The sequence below is a fragment of the Xiphophorus couchianus genome, chromosome 10 (genome assembly GCF_001444195.1).
Source record: "Xiphophorus couchianus chromosome 10, X_couchianus-1.0, whole genome shotgun sequence".
Classification (NCBI taxonomy): Eukaryota; Metazoa; Chordata; class Actinopteri; order Cyprinodontiformes; family Poeciliidae; genus Xiphophorus; species Xiphophorus couchianus.
The window spans coordinates 7060278-7082173 of record NC_040237.1 but is presented as its reverse complement, the minus strand read 5'-3'; the positions used below and the strand labels follow the sequence as shown (position 1 = coordinate 7082173).

General features: G+C 36.4%; 1 protein-coding gene across 2 annotated transcripts; it reads right to left on the bottom strand.

Annotated features, from left to right (window-relative positions):
- Positions 1 to 1930: 1930 nt before the first annotated feature.
- LOC114152250 (uncharacterized) lies at positions 1931 to 20444 on the bottom strand. 2 transcript variants are annotated; one of them, XM_028030074.1, is made up of 8 exons: positions 20268 to 20444; positions 19334 to 19464; positions 18602 to 18702; positions 17948 to 18096; positions 16476 to 16704; positions 16119 to 16339; positions 4902 to 4961; positions 1931 to 3762 (listed from the first exon to the last, which is right to left on the bottom strand). In XM_028030074.1, the coding sequence occupies exons 2-8, from the start codon at positions 19450 to 19452 to the stop codon at positions 3595 to 3597; spliced, it is 1047 nt and encodes a 348-aa protein (XP_027885875.1). In that variant the 5' UTR covers positions 19453 to 19464; positions 20268 to 20444; the 3' UTR covers positions 1931 to 3594. The 2 variants fall into 2 exon arrangements, with proteins under 2 accessions (XP_027885875.1, XP_027885876.1); XM_028030075.1 differs by lacking the exon at positions 4902 to 4961 and having other exon boundaries at positions 20268 to 20442.
- Positions 20445 to 21896: the final 1452 nt, after the last annotated feature.

The following is a 21896-nucleotide window of genomic DNA, read 5'->3' as shown; positions in this document are numbered from 1 at the left end:
ACAAGCTCGATGTATGAATCCAAATGGCTTAGAGTAGACAAACCACCCTTGGCAGGCTTTACGTAGTACTTGGAGGAGTTGGTCGATTTTGTAAAATTGGTTGGTTTCCTATGAAAGATCTGTCTTCTAAGCATAGCCCATATATTTACAATCAAATCAGGGAAGACCATTTCAGAATCTTCATTTTGTTGTTCCCAAGCGATGTGTGTTTATGATCGTTCTCATGTTGGAACAGCCTACACCATCAAACTCAACCAAATGAAATGAAATTGGATACGACGTTCAAGATCTTGAAAATTTTCTTCTTGGTACTGACCAAGCAAATATTTGGAAGTGCTTATTAGATGTTAAATGAACTCATGCAGGTGTTTAGTAACAAGTGTCATTTGGATGTGATTTTCCCTTTCTGTCCAGCAGGGGGTCAAATGAGTCACCTGACCTGGAAAACCTCCAGGTTCATGCTGAAAGGTCAGAGTTCTGCTTTTTTCCACCTCAATTTGATGACCCATTGCTCACGTTAGAGGTGATCACCTGACTCTCTTGCAATGTACTTCTGGTTTAGTGGAAAAAACTGCAGCATATTTGCAGTTAATTTTATTCAACTAGAAATTTCACTTCAACCTGATATCTAAAGAGGGTTTCTGTTTTAATAGAGACCCTCATTGATGGCTTCTGTAAGGAGTGTAGGCTGGATCAGTTTACCTTGTTACCTTGTCACACTCTGTTCTAGTCTGATCCCCATGTCCATTTCCGCTCAGCTTCCCCTCCCAGTCACGGCCGCATAGCCCAACAGGGTTTTCTTTGTCCCCATGACCAGTCATCCATCCTTAATCCCCAGTTTTTTAACCACACTAGAGAAATGCTGCATGCCTTCAAAGAGTGAGCTGTTGATTGATATCCTCAGTCTCCCTAATAATGTTTTTAAGAAGAATTATTGTGACAAATGATTGTATGCACAGGTAGTTTAACTAATACATATCTGTCATAGATCTTGAATATTTCTGACAGGATATAAGTACACGTGTCATGTTACATCCACAAACTCCAATGTATTCTGTTGGGAGTTTTTTTTAAATAGAATAAATAAGATAGGGTTTAATTATGGAATAGAAGGAAAATAATGGGTTTCAAAATGTTTTACAAATAAAAAAGGAAAATTGTTCTCCATAGTTATTTTATATTCAGCCCTCCTGAGTCCATACTTTGTAAAAACAACCTTTTGCTGGACGTACAGCTGAAAGACTTTTGGATCCCCTTCCTCGTCAGCTTTACTGACAATTTTTTGGTAATTTATCATCACGAAACAACTCTACCCAACCAAGCTGGATCTAAACAATTTCATTGCATCTCTGGCTGTATGTGTAGATTCCCATCTTATGTCTTTAGAAGCTCCTAGCAGGATTTATTCTAGGTTTGTCTTGTAATTAGGGCCTTTTTTCTTCCAGTGAACTGGATGCTAAGATATTAAAATCACTTTTAGCTAGACTGCTTAGCAATTAATTCACTTCTGGATGCTGTGCTAGATATTTTTTTTACAGATAGATTAAAAAGAGCTCAATATAAATGCACACCCCATGTTTCAGTTCAGTATTGTAATGTAAAAACCTAGTCACAATTTCCTTTAATTTTACATATGTGTTATGTAAAGTTAACATACATAACATGTTACAAACCTTTTCTGTTTGTAACAGAAAAATTCCAAGAAAATACATTGAGATTTACCCTTTGTTGCTATTTATGAAGGAATGATGACAAATAAATACCGTCCTGAAAATAATCTATTATTGTCACTGAAATGCAGAGCAAATTAATGTAAACCGTTTTGTTGACGTATAAAACCCAAACTAAAAAAAAAGAAAGTAAACTTCAGTACACCAGAATGAAGCTAGGTAGCAGTGACATGGACCCAAAAAAAGAGAGTAAAACGTTATTGCCAACAATGAAAAACCTTTATTATACCACAAATTAAAAACAATAATTTAAAAACCCACATAATATTGCTTAAACAAATCAGCTAAAGAAAGTAATAACAATCCATTTCTGTGAAGTGCTTGAAGTTTCAAGAAAACTGAAAGACATTCAAATAGAGATCACAAATAAATTAAAATACATCATGCATCAAATCACTGCTTATTAGTCTATTTTATTTGTTATTATTTTACCCATTTTTCTAAATACCTTTTAGCCAACGCTGTTCATAAAATAGCTGTTGGCCATTTGGCTTTAATTTAAGGAATACAAAACAATTAATCAAGTTACGCTGATATCGTTTAAAGATGTGCCCGAGTTAGGTATGAGATGGTATGAGATTCTTACAATACAATAATCCTTAGAAGCTTTATTGTATTGATAGAAAATTGTGAAAAAATAAAATAAACTAAATAAAAACTGTTTTAATTGCTTTTGTATTTTGCATAGGGCATAATACGCCATTACACAAGAAATTTTGTTAAAACTTGAATATGTTATTGACGTAGTCATTCTCTGTAATCACACTAATCTTTAGCATTCTTCATAGATTCTCTATCACATTAAGTTGGGATACTTGACTGGATCGGTCACTCCAAAATATTACTTCCAATCAAATGATACATGTTAGGAAAATGTAAAGATTAAACTAAAATCTGCCATCTGCTAAAATCTGAATACTTTGAACTGTATAAATATTATAATGTTTTTAATAGACATTTGCTTCGAAATATAGCTAAAATATCTTTCTCTAAATCAATAGTTGTAGCGGTGTTTCAGTCACCACTACAACTATTGCTTTAGAGAAAGACATAAAAAGGACTTTAAACCAAAGGAACATTTTAGTAGTTTTATACAGTAACTAACAAAAGCTTTGGTTTACCTCAAAGTTTTCAATTGCCCAATGCCAAGACTAAATCCATGCAAACAAGTGGTTTTGCTTTTTAAACTCTCCCTCAGATAACAGATAAATTCTGCACAAGTATAGATAGGCTTTAGCTAAAGGGGATCCCATCACCACTGAAAGTTCATTTTACTGTAGTATCTTGAGGTCACACTATCACAATTTTTTCTCACTCCCATGCCGACAAAATAAAACCATGGAACCGCACAGTCTCCTCTGAGCAGTGGAGCACATTCAGATATCAAAAACATTTACTTTCTCTAAACAGTCTGTAAATAACTTCCTATAAAACCCACTGAAACATTGACATCCTGGATCCTCATCGAGCCGGAGGCCACCCGTTTTAACAGCCACGATTAGCACATTAAACACTCACTGCTCAAACTGATGTGACCCAGTCGGCAGGAATAATGGTTAATTATCAGCTCGCGCAAAGTGGGGGTCGGCCCTGGAAATTCAAAACACGACAAAGTTAATCAGGCTAATTGTCAAAAATCTCATTAACATCCTGTTCACTCTCAGAATTAAGCAGAAAAAATTGCAAATGGGCTCTTTTTCAAAGTGCGCTCACACAAAGACATGTGGAATATGTTAGCAACACACAACAAAGTGACATATCTGCATAGAGAAACATTCATTCATAAAAAACATGTTTTTTGGTTTGTTTTTTTGTGTTATTCATTCAGAAAGCTTCCATTAATCCTTTGATCGTCTCCACCGTGTCATATGCTAAGTGTGATGCTGTGAATAGTGTTCGCTGGGATTTTGGCATCAGATTCCTCGCCACTAACTCTGAAGATCACAAAGGTGTTGGAAGGGATGATGGCGGTGGCATTCAGGGATTTACCCAGCCAGCCGTGAGGACCTCGTTTATACATTTTAACAGTTACCTGAGGAGTAGAAAGCGGAAAAACACACCTTTAATTCAGAAAACAAAGGTCAGGATGCAAGAATTTTAAACAAAGACTACTAATGTGCATGATCTTAAAGAAATTATTACGGGAATTGTTATTTTTTACTGCTCTGACCATGTCTTAGCTTCTGGCCTGTATTATAAACACTGTGATCCTCCTGGAAATATTCACTGTTTCAGGTCGATCAAAGGATCTAAAAATATTTTTCTGTGATTTAAACATTTTCCTTCCTTTATCCACTCTACAAAACAGACACAGAACAACATTTAAGTAAGGTAGATGTGTTTTTGTAAGTTATGAAATAGCTAAGGGAAATTAGCCTCTTGACGAATTTAACCATATCTGCAATCAATAAAAAGTTACTCGAGGAACATGTTATTTATAATGATAGCAATAAAATAATTTATATGACCTGCATACAATCAGAGCCTCACAGATACAAATATGAGAAACAAATAAAACCTACCAATGAACAAACAGGCATTGTCAGTATTATCAGTAATAGTTACATTAAGTGGTGCAACAATACTCCAAATGAGTACACAAAAACTGTATTTTTTTTCCAAACATCTTTGTATTTTTTAACATCTTTGTATTTTCAAACATAATTGTGTGTATTTATAGTATCATATGGAACAAAGTGAAGTAGCAGCAAAATATTGAATCCCAATCACATTGGGGGATAGTAGATATATTTGTTTATTATTATCACAGTTCTTCCCACAATAACGTCTATCCCCAGATGATAGATAACAATATGATAATTGTCCATCTCTCCAATTCAAGTAAGTCTAGTGTAAAAGGGTTAGGGGTGCCAAAGCACCCCAAACTTACTTAAATAGCAGTGGCTGTGTGATGCCGTGAACCCTTTTCTCTTCCAAAGGCCTTCAGAGCTTCTTAGTGTGTGTAGTATTATTAAATCTTGGGATTCTGGATAAAATGATCACAGACTCTTGCCAGTAACATGGAAATGGGTCATTAATGATTTGTAGCAGGATACTGGCCAAATGCATATGACCTCTTTGCATAGCCTTCCCAGCCTAAATCATATGGAATCCCTCTGAAGTGAGCTAAACAAAAGAGAGTATAATGGAGGATCTAGGATTCTGGAATACCTTGTGAGATTGTACAATGAGGACCGGCCAAAGATTCCTCTCTCTGTATGCACCGTTCTTCTCAAAAGACAGAGTAACAGACAACAGTAAGAGCAAACAGGAGGTTTGTACAAAGCAGTAACAGCAGGAGTGGCAACAATTGTGCCAATGATGATTGTATTAACAATTATTTCTCAACAGAAATAATTGTGCTGAAATTAGAGTTAAATTATGGTGCTGGACTAAAAGAGTAATGAATTTTAAGTCACTTTACCTATTTTAGTAGAAGCAGCAATACATCTGTCAATTTGTGATGCTAGCATGTTACACATGGAAAGAATCATGCCTCTATTTAACATCAAATTAACTATTAAACTGTAACCTTTCCAATCAGCTGTTGTCAGAACTGAGATCCAAACAGAAGTCCGGAACTGAATAAATATAAAATTAACCCTATTCTCGGTATGAGCTTTAATTTCCCTCCACATCTTGAATGGAGTCATCCCTCCCTTGATTTTCTGTAGGTTGTAGGGCATAATACGCTTTAACACTACATCAAAACTGCCTGTTATGTTTCAAGCCTGACAATGGCGGCCTTAACTAGATTTAGACATGCAGGTAATTGAACCACATCCATTTCAAAAAGAATGCCACGCCACATCTCTTGTTTGGCTGCATTTACTGGGGATAACAGAATATTACAGTGCCTTTTCACAGTTCCATTTTCTTTCACTTTAGCATTAGGCAATTTTTCAATTATTTTTTTTTTCTATGTACTTTCATCCCCGGCTCTCCATAATGTCTGGGCCTTTTAGTTAATGCTAGCGACAGTCAGAGCCTAGTATATCGGCCCCTTGTCCATTTTGCAGGTCATTGTGGAAGCGCAATGGGCCTTTTATTACGGCGACATCAAAAGGCAGATAAGCATTAGAGGTGGGGAAAATACCCTGCACTAGATATGTTCCCTCTTTCTTTTGTCTGCTATTGAAAGTGATCATTTTAATAGTGAAGAGGTTGCTGAGCTTCGGGGCTGATGGGAAGTGCGACACCCCTGACAGCCTATGAGCAAGTCGATAACACACCACAAGCACACAGCACACCCTCAGCACCTGCACGCTCTCGCTGCTAACCTAATTATCTGCAACAAAGGCTGCCATGATTTCACACACACATCTTTCTACCATTTACTTGCTTATTAGTGTGCATTAAAAAGGGGGCTAGGAAGATAGAGGGGAAAAAAGGACAAAAAGACAAAACAATTGTGTCTTATATTGCAGCCTTGGCCGGATGCCACATGGCTTGTGTTACAATAGCATCAGGCCACTTCTGAGTCAGCAAGTGTCTATTAATTTGGGATGCATGAAAAAGTAGCTTTGTGACAGCTGGTGGCTCAGAGGTTTACAAACCAAGGCAAGAATGTCAGAGTGAAATTATTCTAACAAATTACAGCCAAGTGTAATCATCGCTAATCAGCAATTAACTAATTTTAGGCATAGAAAGCTAGGCGCTTCTATCCTCTGTGGGTCAGACAATGCAGCTTCTGCATCTTTCAAACAGAACAGATGATGAGACGAGAAACATATTTTGGAGATTTTACTGCAGATTGCAGAAGATCAAAATCACCTGGAAGCATTCTGGCAAAGTTTATGTTTAATTATTGCATCAGTTAATATTATCAAGCAAAAAAATAAATAAAACAGAAAAAAAACCAACCAATATGAAGGAAGTTATATGTTGCTAAAATAAGAGGGAAGATTCCTACCACCTTTGGCTGAAAATCACAGGTAGCGTTCCTGTGTGGCAGATGTTTTTCTAATCCAAATAGATGAACAGATTCAGGAACTGGTACGGCATGATGCTTTTAAAGTCACGTAAAGCAACAGTTTGAAGCAAAAGACACTGTCAAATTTGTAACAGACCAACGAGTCATAAAGGAAGAGCAACAATGTTTTGCAGATATTTTCACAACTGTTTGACCTTTCACATTTTTTGTATTACAATAAAAATTGAGCATCACTTTTTATTGGATTTTTATAATAAACCATCATAAAGATGCATACAATAATAAAGTTGAAAAAAAATATACGAGATTTTTATCCGACAGTCATTTTCAATAAATCAGAATATGCTTTGATGACACACATTTGTCAGAAAATAATAGTTTTTGAATAAAACATCCTTTAAGGATGTAACATAGTTTTTATTAAGTTCATATTTCCGTAATGAAAAAGTTCTATTCTTGTATTTTGTGTTTTCATTTGCTGTAGGCAAAAAAAAAAATGAATAAAAAAATCACAAATTAAAGAAATAAAGACTTTACAGCATCATTAAGTAATCTATGCGTTTCCTTTATTGAGCCGATGGAATTAGTTTGTCACAGCTTTCCAATCTTCAACAAGCCAGCATGAACAGATCAATAGCTAATAAAATTATATCTCACCTTTCCTTGTAAACTGTTCACAAGTACACCATAATAACTACCATTTCAAGCACTAACAGGCCTGAGTGTTTGTGTGACTGTGGGCGTCTGTAGCACTTTATGTTGAGGGCAGCGCCCTCGGGGCGAAGGCTGGGTGGAACAGAAGGGGCTGAGAGCTCACCTATCAGTGTCTACCCTGGGCTGCCGCTCTCTTTTTCAGAGATGTTGGAGTTATTTGAATGACATCACTCCTCGTGTTTCAGACAAACTCCTTCTTATTTACCATCTGCCAAAAGTCTCCACAAAGCAAGAAGAAAGTTCATTCTGCTGATACTGATCTCCGCTGGTTTCTTTATCCTTTACCTTTCAGGTCAGCAAGTGTACCGCACATATTCAAAGCATGTTTGGGGTAAATGTGTTCAAATAATAAAACAAGCACAAAAAACTGATTTTTCTTTGTGAATACACATTGCAAAACTTGCTTGTGTTTAAATATTGGGGTCTGACAAGTTTGATTAATGTGATTAATGAGAGGAACCTTGTAACTGGGTAAGGATGTGTCACCGCCTGTGTGTATTGCCATTCACAAAGTTCAGATTCTTCCTCTGATAAAGTCAAAGAATTCCAGCGGGGCATCAGTCAGAAGGGCCCGTTACCTGGAGCCATGGGTGCAGTGTTTCAGGTGAACTCTCAGTGAGCGTAACGGCACACCGGCTTCAGACGACGGGCTCTTTGTTCCGTGCCGTGTCTCCCCAGACGCAAACGGAGAGGTAACACAAAGTGACACACCTCTGACAAACCAAACGGCTTTGTTGACAGTCAAAAACATCACGTAAAAGGAGCAAAACTGGTTTGTAGGTAGATATTATTCTGTGAAAAAGTGTTCCACCCTTGAACATTTATTCAGTTTTCTTTTGTTGTTGTTGTTGAACTTAAATGTTTCAGAATTTTAAGTTCTGAAATATTCATAAGATTGAATTTTTTTTTAAAATCAGACAAAAATAATCTATCCAAACAAACCTTAATCTATGCACAAATGCATTTGCCATCTTGTTAAATCATAGACTAACCACATTTTTTTGTAAAACTGAATTCAATTTCAACTCACTTAAATAGATAGTATGCTAAAGAATTGTAAAAGTCCCAAATTATGCCTCAACTTAATCAAATTAAAAAGTGGATACAATATAATTACAACTCAAATCGTTTCAAAATGTGCTATAAGTACAAGAATATATTTTTTTCACTGAAAAAAGCTGCTGGCCAATTCATCAACTACTTCTGCAGTGTTTCTGCACTACTTCCTGCATAAAATATTAATACATCCTAACGAAGCTTCTGCATGGTCCAGATGTACCTCATGCATTAAAATGATGAAACTTTGATTTGGTGACATGACCATTTACATCGATAACTACGTTTATCTAAAGCCATAAATGTGAAAACAAAGGGAAAAAAAATTGCACGTTAAATTCTGAATGGCTGTTTCCTAACAGACTGCCTCGGCTAACAGGAAGCCATTAGACTCTCTCCAATAACCATTTGCATCCAGTCACCCTGCTATGACTTTATTTCCAGCCACATAAGTGCATTTTCTGAGAGGTTAAAATATGAATCCCCTCCTTTTCTCCTCAATGGGTCTGGTTGTCTGGCTGACTTGAGAGGGTCCAATCTACGACTGATTTAATTTGGTCTTTACGAACATCTCTAACAAAATTAGCCCCAGAGCACACACCGACTGTCCCCATCTGACTCCATTAACTCTCAAATCGGGTTTAAAGACCATATTGATGCCGACTGTTATTAAGGGTGATTATCAAAACAACAGACAATGGGCCAAAGTGTCTGTTAACTAGTTTATCCATAATTTCACATAACCGTAACAGATGGCAGGGCTGTCAATTAAGTATTGTATCTACAGCCCACAGAGGTTGTCTGAACATGCAGTGTACTGTCATTTACATTAAAAGTACAACAGACTGCTCACAGGTGGCCAGGAGAAATGAATTAGCACCCAAATTAAACTTTTTTTATTTAATCGCAAACACAAAAATGCATCATTTTGAGAAAGCCGTGACTTCAGCTGGGCTTTTCTTGATGTTAGTAAGGTTTTTCTTTTGCTGTAATTACGGAAAGAAAGAATAATAATAAAAAAAGAAAACTAATGGCTCTACGCAGTCCACTTCACCACCTTTATTCACCTCAATTAACGAGAATGGCTTTTGAAGCTGTAATTAAGTGCCTCTGCTCCACTCAGTCCCCTTCATTATTCATGAATCCCTATTGATCATATCTAAGAGCCTTGTTCTGTGGGAGATCTCTGTAATATCCGGAATCCACAAAACAAATAACTGAGGTCTGGGAGATAAAATTAAGATCTTCAATGACAAGCAAGGAAAAGCTACAGCAAGAGAGCCCTCGCATTTAGTACCAAATTTGGATATGGAGAAAAATTGTTAGTTATGAAATTTCCTGACTGGAAGAACAGAAGAGAATTGGGATAAAAATAATTAGTTTAGGACTGTCCAACTATTTCAAAAGATTTTGATTTTAGTTTCCCCAGGTGAATGGAAAGTCAACAGTTCTGGGGATTACATTAGCATTGAATTATTTATAACAGCACTTGCTTTTTACTAAAAAAAAACCCAACTGCTTTCTTATGTTGTAAAAAAGAATGCGCAAGTGCTAATGCTTGTTTTTAATAATATTGTTTCAGCTTTTAGCAGTCATCCTATGCAATTAATATTTTTAGAATGATAGCAATGAAGTCAACATCATTGCAACATATGAAGTCAACATCTCTGGCTTTACAAATATTGAGTAGGAAGAAAAGACAGTCCATGTGAAAATGCAGAATAAATGCAATATGCCGAATTTCTGAGCTCAAATTAGCTAAAATATCCAACTTGTAGCACATATTGTTTAACTGGAAAAATTGTAACCAATATTAGAGTAGCTAAAATTGTACAAAGTTGAGTCTAAGTACAGAATACGTTTAAGTAGAGGACAGTCTCTGGAGAGTTGGATGGGGGATTTTGTTGCTGCTGAGGAATGCAGTTAAAGTTCCTTAAAGGAGCTGATAAAGATTGAAAATTAATCAAAGTAATGCAACACATAGGTTTCCCTTTAAGAAATAGTCACTTTTTCATTTGTCTCAGTTTGTTTGGCATTTTGTTTTCTGAGTTAATTTTACCATTACAAAAACATCCATTGCCAAGTTCTGTGGTAAGTATGGCTAACGGACTCCAACTGTGACTGTTTGTGTTTTTAATCTGGGTTTTTATTTCACATTTGTTCTTAAGTGGGCTTTGCTTGTATTCTGTACAGCTGCAGGAAACCCCCAGAACCATTTGTTGTGACCACCACATGGGTTTCTGGATAATTCGGCAATTAAAAATGCATGAAAGTAGGTCATGCAGGGGACCAGGGCTGACTGGAAAGCTTAGATTTGATTTTCAATTGCAATTTTCATATTTCTCCTCCACTACATTTTCATTACTTTAATTAACTTAATCGTTTGTGAAATCGATCATAGAAACCTTAATAGAGAAATCGTGCCTTCATAAGATCTTGCTGGGTACTTGATAAATAAACTGAACTCAGTATGAATTTAGATCGCAGTATGGATGTATATTTAGCATAGTGAATTTAAAATATGCATAGTTATGAAAAATAGTTTGAGAAAAATGTGACAAACATGCAAAAAAAATAAGAAGCCAGTAAGGGACAAACACTTTATCCACCACCGTACAGTTTAAATTTGTTAATTAGCTAGATTTTTGGGGGATTGTTTGTTTGTGATCAAACTTTATATATGCTAGTTATTGTAATAATCATGAACAATCCCACAACATTTGAAGAATGACTTAACTGAGTTTCAAACTGTTGCTTTTCTAGTTTCCTGCAGATGTCTGTGCTGCTCACTTTATGTAAGCAGCACATAATCATGTACATTTTTATCCAAGCACTCCTTCATAAAAGAATTTCAGCTACAGCTTTTCTCCACATAATTTTAATTTATGTTGTAAGAATGTGAACGTCATTTTTGGATGGAATCATTGGAAAAATTGTCCTTCCAGCTGGTTCAGTTGGCTGCCTGATAAATAATGAGCTGAACATATCTTCAAATTGCAAGCCCACAAATATTTACTTTTGGCAGTTTTAGGTTTAAAGTCTTTACGTCATTTCAACTTTTTTTTGTATCTGTATGAAAAACTGTGTTCTTTACTGCTGCTCAAATGCTAGCTCTTTCGCGGAAATAGACAGTATTTAAAGACAGTTTTTGTCAGCTTTTATTTCAAACTTGATTAAGCTGATGTGAAGAACATTTTATTTTCCTGAACGATTTTCTTTAAATAATTGTATATCACCAACCTTTGGTAAGTGTTCCTATTTGTTCTGTAATAAAATTTAAATGTCTATTCTTGGTGCAGACCAACTTTTGAAGGAATATTGATGCCTTAAAGCTTTTTAAAAACATATACAGTTTTCAAATTAACTGGAACTGCACATGTTAAGTAGGATGTGTAAAACATGAACCTTGACAGCAGATGTTTAAATTAACAAAAGAGTGGTTGAAGAGCTCTCCAACATGACTGCTATATCACACAGGGGGATAAATTTAGAGGAAAGGCAGAGAGTCATCTTCAAATGGACACAAGCAGATTCTCTCTGTGGGACTTTTCACTACTTCTCAGTACTTGAGTGAAAAAAACCCAGAATATTTACCAAGTTTAAACACATCACAGCTTTTATCATTGCCTTCCACTATGTAAGTGGACCACGTCTTTACTAGCTAATCACAGACACTTGTGATACTGCAGCACACTTCTCTTGTGTAATTATGTTTTCCTCAGCGGCTTCCTACACGCAGACACACACACACGCACACTACTGAGAAAATTATTTCCAATTCTAATTTTCTTTCAAGAGTGATCCTGAAATTATAGAAATTTGAATATCCTGGTGGTTTATTTTGGAAACAATTTTCATTTAAGTTGTAAAAGCTGCTGAGGAAATTGCGTAACAGATTCATGGGAGAATATCATAAAACTTGTAAGAGGAACTTTAGTGAATAAATCAGAATAGACTAACTCACTATAGCAGAATAGATTAACACTATAATAACTGGTAAATCCTACTGATCTGGCTTGTACCAAGAACATCGTCATGCTTGATTAATATAATTTCAAGAGTTTCAACTTCGGAGGTCAATGGAAGGTATTGCATATCTGTCTGAAGCAAAGATAGGCATGACAAATTATTTTGAGTCATTTGGTTTTTAAATCTAAATTACAGATCATTTGCATCATATTTACTTTCTAAACAGTTACTTTGTGCTTAGTAACCTTACTTGTAAAAATGGCCTCTGACTACCACCAAAACCAGTCCAGAAACCATCAGTGTTTTAAAACCAGGCTTTTACTCTACTTGTAAAAACATGAAAAATGAGAATGTTATTTACTCTGTCTATATACCATACAGATTAGTGAAAGTTGGACTGGAATATTAGAATATTATTTAAAACCCAGTTTGTGATGTGTAAAACCTTCATTTTTTTTTCCAAAAAAAAAAAAAAAAAAAATTGCAAAAATCTATTTTTTTTGTTTTTGTGAACCTAACAATATCTGAAACGACAATTAAAATTAACAATGTGAGTATTTTGTGACGTCTCTATAAATAATTTGAACTGATCATAAAGAAAGAGCGAATGGCGACAGTCGATCCCGATAAGATCTATTTGGGCAGCAGAATTGTCAGGCTTTGTAAATGACCTGCTCCGGGCCTTTTTACTATTTGCCATCGTTCATTACCACCACAAAGCAGTTGATGTCCCCCTCCTCTCAACCTTTTCATTTGCGCCAAGCTCGACACGCACCAGGCTGTCCATTACAAGCCTGTGACACGAGCAGCCCAGGAGACAGCCAGACGGAGAGGAATGTCAGGGTGGAGTTGAATTAACAAGCTGCAATTGTGTGAAACCTGTGGCCTGTCAGGGAGACAAGATGTAGCTCCAGCAACCGAGACACCCGTATTTGTACAGTCTTTATATTAGCGGAGATGTTAAATGGTCGCATGCAATCGGAAACTTTAAGGAGCGTTTTTCGAAGAAACTGACAAACAATGTCATTTTTCATTTAAAAAACAACCTAACCAAACAGGATATAACGCAGAGATAAATACAAAAATAAACCTGCACTTTGGATCTTGATGTGAACAGACTTTCACCTCTTAGTCTGCCTCCTTAACACACAGACACAGACACACACACACACACCCACGCACACACTGTAATTACTCCTCAATCCATACAAATTGAATGAAGCCAGGACCGTGGTCTAAGAATATAGACCGTAATTAATAAATTACAGCCACTCTACTCTATCATTCTCCACTTTGGAGCATGTAGACCTCCCATTCACTGCGGAGCAATTACCCGAACTCATGGGTAAAACACACGCGATCTGACGCCCCTTTTAACAGAGCAAACAGATGCCCGAGTGAAACTGTAAGGTCATACCACAGGTTTTTCAGCCTGTGTGTTTACAAGTAACAAATCAAAAGCATGCATTATTTCTGAGCCTTGAAAATATGCCCAGGGGAGATATTAGGTTTCCCTGCATCCCCTCAAGCTTCCCCTTTGCAGCAGCTGCACACATGTAAAGTGGATGTCATCCTGCATACAGTGGATGGGACAGGCTTCAAGCTGAATGTGTTCTATGCACAAATCCATTCACGTATTTAAATTTGTTGAAATATATATTAAAACATATGTGGCATAGTACAGCAAAAAAAAAAAATCATTTTGAAGGGTACGTCAGGCTTTGTGACACATTTGCAATTAAAAATATGTCTTTGAAAACAATATATTTTCTTTTGCTGCGTGTGTCCCCATAGGCTAGAAAGGAGTCTGCTGGAGACTGTCTAATGACTGCCGGGTCATGTATCAAATACACAGCAGCTGGAGGCGAATAGTGAGAGTGCATACTCTGGGTTTGGATTTTTGAGAGTGGGGGCTGGGTGCAAACTGAAGCCTGGACTTGTATGGGAGGCCGAGGCTCAGTGTTTGGGTGCACAGGGTTGTGAATCAGTAATGGATGCAGACCACAGGTCACGCTCCTTGGTGTTGAAGTAGTAATGTCAACCTTCAAAGCAAATTAACTGACAATTGAAAGTGATGTATGAGTAGCAAATACATTTTTTGTGACAATTCCTGAATAAAAATGTTCAAAAATATTTTTTTCAATGTGTAACTAAGAACATATTTAGCTGCATTCCTACATACAGATTAACAATTGCTATGGATTTCATGTGGTGTTCCTCAAGTATGAGTGCCAAGACCAATGTTTTTCTTCTAATTAATAATATTAATTAGAAGTTTCTAATTAATATTAGAAAATTAGAAACTTCTATCTTTACTGGCAGCAGACACTTTACTGGTAACATCTATATTGTTATGGAAAGGATTGTGTGGAAACAATAGGAGATGACTTAAAAGTTGATTTGATACTAAAGAATTTTAATACTAGTAAGAGATTGTTTTTTCATATTTTTAACCAGGTCTGTTACTAGACTTGTGATAAACAATGCAAAAATAAAGTATATTAAATAATTATTCTGAAGACATTATCAGCAATAGGCAGTGCTGGAAGTCACATGAATTACATTAAAACAAAAATGTCAATTGCATTAAACATTTATCACTTCAGAATTCATTATAGATGCTGCTGTGTTTTTGATTATATTAACTTTGATTATAAGTTGCAAGACTTGTTAATTTCGCCAACAAGTGATATTTTTGAAAAATTAAACAGACTACATTAACATGCACAACTAGATAAATATATAAAGCATATAATGAACTTAAATGATGTAAAATGTTAAACAGATTTAAATATATTCTTATTTATAACTGACAAAGTGATAATTTGAGTGTGATGAAGTAAATGCTTGAAAGATAAGAAGAAAAAAATCAGGACTTTTCAGTAATGGGTGTGTATCCATTTTGTGATCTTTTGGTTTAGAAATGTTAGAAATTCAATTAATCATATAATTCCAGTTGGTGTATTGCTGCAAACACTGACAAAATATCTACTGGGAATGAGGGTTAAGATTAATGTCAAAGTTGTAGATGAAGCTAAGATCAGTTAAAAAATACAGACAAATCAGGCATAGAGTTATTACTAAGGGAACCTCGTCTAGAAATGAACAAGTTGCAATTTTGGGAAGGATCCTAATCATTTTTGTTTAAATTGGAATTGATTTTATTTACAAAGAACCTTGTGAAGTCATCCCTACTGACAGATAAGGGAATGCATGTCTCACAAAGTTGTGACTGCTTTAGTCTGGCTGCACTAAAAAAAAAAAACAAGAATCATTATTGCAATCTTCAATCACTGATAAATAGTATGCTGTTCTAGATGTCGCCGTTTCTGGTGTAAGAAATTACATGTTCATTCTCAAGCAATTAGATTTTTTAATAGTTACTATTTTATTTCAAGAGATTGAAAAAGACCAATGCTTTCCTCATTGCAAAAAATACAAAGAACTTTTCATTTAAATGTCTCATAAAAATGTATCGTTTTATTTTTTAACATTTTGAAATAAAGATTTACCTTAAAAAGGGTTCAAATAACATTTTAAAGTTGTGTTATATTATGCTACGAGTGCATCCCCAGGCACCACAACAGGGCAGACATAACAACAAAGAGTTGAGTTAGACAGCCATAAAGTACTACTGCCCCCTGCTGGATCATGTCCACCCTTACATTTTACATCATTACATGACGTAAACTCATCAGTCAGGTTTGTGAACTCACCTGAGGAACGTGGCCTAACAAAGCCCACAATGACTCAGCAGCGAGGGTCTTGACTCTGGAAAACTCCAACGTCTCAGTGTCTTGGCGGTCCAGCGCGATGTACTGGCAGCCCTGATAGTCTCCTTTCAGTTGCTCACCACCATGCAAAAGCACCAGGTCCCACGTTCCCATCTTCCTGAGGATGCCTCGCACCGACTCCATCTGCCTGTATGACAGATGACCTGCAGAGCAATATGTTTGAATTTGGTAAATTTAATAACATAAACTTAAGACTAAAAATGTGGTTTTGCAAGCTCTTTGAAGACCATGAGGGTTTGAGCCATGATATACATTTTTAAAGCCTGTAGATCCATTCACCTGAGATCCAGGAGGGAGTCAAAGCATCAGATATCCAGCCCATATAGCCCTCTTTGAAAGATTTGAGGAACTCATCTATCTGGCTGTAAGGTACCAGCTCCCTTCTCTTCATCAGCTCCTCATCCAGCTTGAGGTCGGGGGAGAGAAAGATGACTCTCGGGAAGAAGAGACTGTTGCGTACAGGCACTCCGCTCCTCTTCAAATGACTGCATAATTGAGCCGTTTTGCGCTAGAAGAGACAGTTAAACATAATGAAGAAAAAAAAATATTGTCTACTTTTCTTTTTTGGCTGATCATTTTCAGATATCACCATAAGGATGTAAATAGTAAGTTTTCTTCTTTATCCTCCTGTTAAAGTAACATTTTGTTGCTAAACATCTGGAAGGATTCAACTTTTTTGCTAGGCTTAAAAAATGCTTCATTGGTACCTTTAGCATACTAGGATATCTTATACTGTATCTCTGAAAAAAACTTGTAGTACTTCATTTTGTCACTCAATTACTAGCAAGTAATCTCTGACCAAACAAGTTATTGACACAGATAAACTGATGCTTGTGGTACTCCAATGTGTGCAAAACATATGGTTAGGAAATTGGATAAAAAAGGCCCTCCGATGGGCTTTTCCATGAAATAACAAAGGGCCCCATTCTAAATACTTAAAATACTGTAGGTTTAATACATGAAGATCTGTGGAAAATGTGGGACCCATATGGATCCTAGATGCCTTGCTGTCTTGCTTAAATTCATGTATTTGGCATTTGGCAGACACTTTTATCATAAGTGACTTTCATATGACGACATGACACCGCAGTTGATGTCAACTCTAACTGTAAATAAAGCGTCTACCATTCTACAAACTTGTTAAATCCTTTGTAGCATTGGACAAAAAATAAAATAAAGATAACTAAAAAAGACATAAAATACATTTTAGGGACCAAATGTTTTGGTCATGTATACATGACCTCCGTTATAATTACAATTGGAGGCTTTCAAAGAAGAAGAAAGACTGGTAACCAGTGACCCTAAAAGCAAAGGAAGTGATGTAACCTTAAGTGTATCTGCAGACTCAACAATTTTACCAGTGCAGCTTGTGTTTGCCAGAATGGTCTTCTAATCAAGCTTCCTGTCATACTGAAGTATCTATAGAAATGGAAATGAGTGACTCCTAACAGACACAGCATCGTCAGGTCACAGCTGTGTTTAGGCACCTGCCTGCTTTCAACCCCCCGTACCGCCCCCTCTGTCTGTGAACGCAATTATAAGAGTGCCCACTTGTGAAGTTTAGGTAGCCCTGCTGCAGTGTTTGAAATTTCCATATAAATTGTTACAGTGACACAGAGTCTCTTAACCCTGTAGCAGTTTGTATGAATTCAGTGATTTAGATAATTAATTGGACCTTGAGCGTAAGTATGCTAGACAAGCTCCTTTTTTTTTTTTTTTGAAGCAATCTTCTATTAATAAAATCTGTGTACCGTGACAGCTTTGAGGGGATCTTCAACCTGTTCAATGTGAGTATTGGTAAAATTCTCGTCTTTGTCTTTCACTTGCACATGCCAGTTTTGGTTGTGAGCACACACTGTCCCACTCCAGGGCTTTACATCCATGCAGAAGATCCCATGACCTGAAAAAAAGAAGTGAAACAAAGGTGGATGTCTATTAACCTCCAAAATCATGCTTTTGTCCATTGATATTTTTGTTTGTTGGTTTTTAAAAAATGTGGCACTAGTGGAACTTTATTCAAACTAATCAGACAGGAAATGGACAGAGAAAGAAGGAGGGAAAGCATGTAGCAATGGTCCAACATAACAGCTATATTGAAGGCCATCATTCTCTGTTCATGGGGCGCCTCTATGCTATACATTAATGGTTTGGAAAAGAAAATGTCACTTACAGGACAAAAAGTAATTTGTATTTACTCAAATTATCTTTAACCAGGCTTACTATTTGGCTAGTGATCTGAAACATTAAAATTTTTCCACAATTTGTTATGTTGCATCCTTCTTCCAAATTGTATTAAATTAATCACTTTTCTCAAAATTCTACGCACAAACTATAATGGGACAACAACTTTTTCACATCCCTGTACAAATAATTAATAACCACCATGAAAGATTACACTTTCAAACCTGTCAGGATGACCATGTTGATGTCATCTTTGACAGCTTGATGCTGGTCAGGGACACGAAGATTGCAGTGTACATCTTCCTTCCTTAGCCCGGTGAGTTTCCTGCAGAAGACGAAACCAAAACAGCTTAATTGGATCTACTTTACATTGGTAAATATAAAAGTTACCCATTAAATGTGTTTAGTTCTGACTCTCATTAAGCTGTAACATGACAAAAACACCTTGTACTAATATATTATGAGTTTGTTGACATGACTGAGGTTTTTGGATTTTGATATTCCTCTCAATATAGAATGTATCACTGTGGTGATGGAATTTTTACTGCAATTAAGGCTTTAATAACATGAATGATACGATTGATTTAGACAGTTAAAATCTAATATGAGGCATGTCCAATGATAGTCCTTGAAGAAGATGAAAGGTCTCATTGGTTTGATTAGCTATAACAGAATGGAGTATCAGCTGATTGATGAGAGACATAACAGACTTCAAATATATTCCAACAAATATTGAGGATTATTTCTAGAAAAGGATCGGTATGAAGGAGTTATTTTATTGTTGACGAGAGTCTTGTCACTTGGTGGTTGGAAAGATATCTGATTAGAGGAGAGAGTTAGTTAAATTCACTATATTTAATTCAAGACACATTTAAAAATGAGAACTTTACAACATAACTTAGCTATACATTTATCCTATTTTGTAAAATCAATACATAGTGTGACGTCATACTTACAAGACATGTTGCAAAAAGTCTGGAAGGCTTGGAAGCTGCTTTAAGCTTTGTTTTTGAGCACTTTCTGAAGCTTTGTGGGGAAGGTGAAAATGGGCAAAGAGATTTCCAAACTGAAGCATTCTAGATTGTATCTGGACAAAAGATATGAAGTTAGAACACATTCTTACATTAGTATGTTGTATTTAAATTGCCCTGCAAAATTGTTCATACTGAACATCAATATTTGAACACTGTTCTGTTTGACGCGAGATGTTCTGGACATTATTTTATGACATAACCCTGCTTCAAACTTCCTGCCAACTTTATCTCTGACAGTCTGCTGTGTTCCTCTGCCTGGTTTAGCACACCTGCATCAAATGATGGCTCATTAAAGACCTAAGAAGAACATTGACGTGCTGAGGAGGTTGTTACTACCACTAGGGAGAGAACCAAAACATGCAGGATGCCGGCCCTCGAGGACCGACTTTGGGCACCCCTGTTTTATAACAAACGTCTGAGGTTTTTACAGAGTAGCTGGAGTCATATAGATTTTACATCAGGGTGAATTCTGAAGACAATTTCACTGAACTATATTTGGGGGGTTGGAGTAAGAAGGACTAAATACACAAGCCAAGTTTTTTTTTTTTTAAGTATTCCAAAACCAGGTCAATAACTTTACGTTTGAGTTGTGCAATTATTTACCACATTTTAAGCTTCGTTAGACACGTGTTTTTGCCTAATCCTGCCTTCCTATATCATATTTATGCTAATGGAGTAGGTCAATAACTTTTAGAGCTAAAGAAAACGCTCAGTGGAAAAGTGATGTCTTGATATATAACTTTCTCAGTTCTGTTGAGGGCACTTGGCTGTTTGAACTTGGGGAAAACAGAGAGGATTAGAACAAAGAACCCATGCGTGACACACACAAACTCACCAGGAAACAAACTATACTTACTTTTCTTCTCTTTTTAAGGATTAAACCGCTTCGGAAGAGGAAAAGCTTTCAGTCTGACATCTTTCCGGCCTCTATACTCAATCTATTTTCTCCTAAATGCTGAGTAACTCTATCCAGGAAAACTGTTTCACAATTTAAGCGTCCCCTGCTCCCTTCCAGCTGGACCAACCAAAACGTTCCTGGAAGAAGTAAACAACAGACCACGTGCGCCACCTGCAGAGTCATATTTCTGCCACGACGTGACGTCAGAGAGGACGTTAGTTAATCTCGCAGTAACGCAAGGAGCTAACTAAAGGACTTATGAAAGTCTGGCAGGTCATTGTAGCATATAAACAAAACACAGTTCTGTCTGTAATTTATTTTCTAAATGCAAAAAATATATATTATTCTTATCAAAATGGCTCTCTGCTTTTGAAGAACTGAAATCAGAAATGTGTAAAATATTCCAAATGGTGAGTTTGCTTGATCAACAGCTATCTATCCCTAGCCTTTGTGAAAGTGCTTGTTATAACTTTGTGCTCTATAACAAGAAAGTTGCTGAGTTGGTAATAATGGGGTGACTAGTATTAACTCCAAATGTGTAGATATGACCTGGAGGGTCTGTCAGTCTAACCTCTCACGGCAGAGCAAAAGAGGACAGTGGTTGATTTTTAGGCCTTTGTTCAGGTAGATAAAATCAGTGGATACGACTGACTTCACATGGAAGCATCTGCTTATCTCCAAAAATACAGAAAATCTGGGCCGATTTATCTTTGCACCCTTACTTTTTAGCCTGTCTTTAAATCCCTAGGTAAAATTCAGTCCATTGAATTAAGAGTCCACATGTGCAATTAATATGTAAATACAGCTGTTCTGTAAATAACATTATCCCAAACACAACATATTGAAGCGTAATAGTAGTAACATCATGCTGTGGGATGCTTTTGGCTTTGTTTGGCGTTGATAATGAAATGGATCAAGCTCATTACAAGGTAGTCCTGGACAGGGGCAAAGTTATAGGGGGGGAAAGTTATGACAATTCTAAGGGCCCCTGACCGACTGTTTGCCTCCATTTCACTAGCATTCTATGAACGAAGGAAATAAATTACCAACATATTCATATATTTAACTTGTCCCTGTACCTTTTACCACTTAACAACAGATGAGTCAGTCAGCAGCAACTCTAACCCACGTCTCTCCTGACCCGTCCTCTCCTGAGTGAAATTAAAGCTGCAGTATGTAACTTTTATAAAAAAATATTGTTTTACATATTTGTTAAAACTGTCATTATGTTGTGACAGTATGATATAGAAATAATCTATGAAAAACTTATTTCATCTGCTTTCTCCCAGTACTATCTAGAAACAACCAATCAGAGCCAGGAGAGTTTTAGCGTTGTCAATCACAATCTCATGTGGCTGCTCATCCTCCCTCCTCTTGCTCTGTGCTATGGTGTAGCTAGCAATAACGATAAGTTGTTTCTCCACCATTAGCACATTTAGCAGTGAGTGAATAAGGTTGATTGACAGTGCTAAGAATCTGCAAAACAAATTCTTTGATCTATGATTAAAAAAGCAAAACTCTTGACCAAAAAGCAACTGGTTTGTCTTTAAATCTTACACTGAAAGAAAAACCTTTTTGTGTCAAAAG

Bases quoted from the DNA above. Each gene is read 5' to 3' on its own strand.
- LOC114152250 (XM_028030074.1), bottom strand. From the start codon at position 19,452: ATGCTTCAGTTTGGAAATCTCTTTGCCCATTTTCACCTTCCCCACAAA. The intron at 16,340-16,475 runs GTGAATGGATCT...ATTGCTCTGCAG, and splicing joins GACTCCCTCCTGGATCTCAG to GTCATCTGTCATACAGGCAG. The intron at 3,763-4,901 runs GTATTCCAGAAT...TCTACTCCTCAG, and splicing joins TCATTGTACAATCTCACAAG to GTAACTGTTAAAATGTATAA.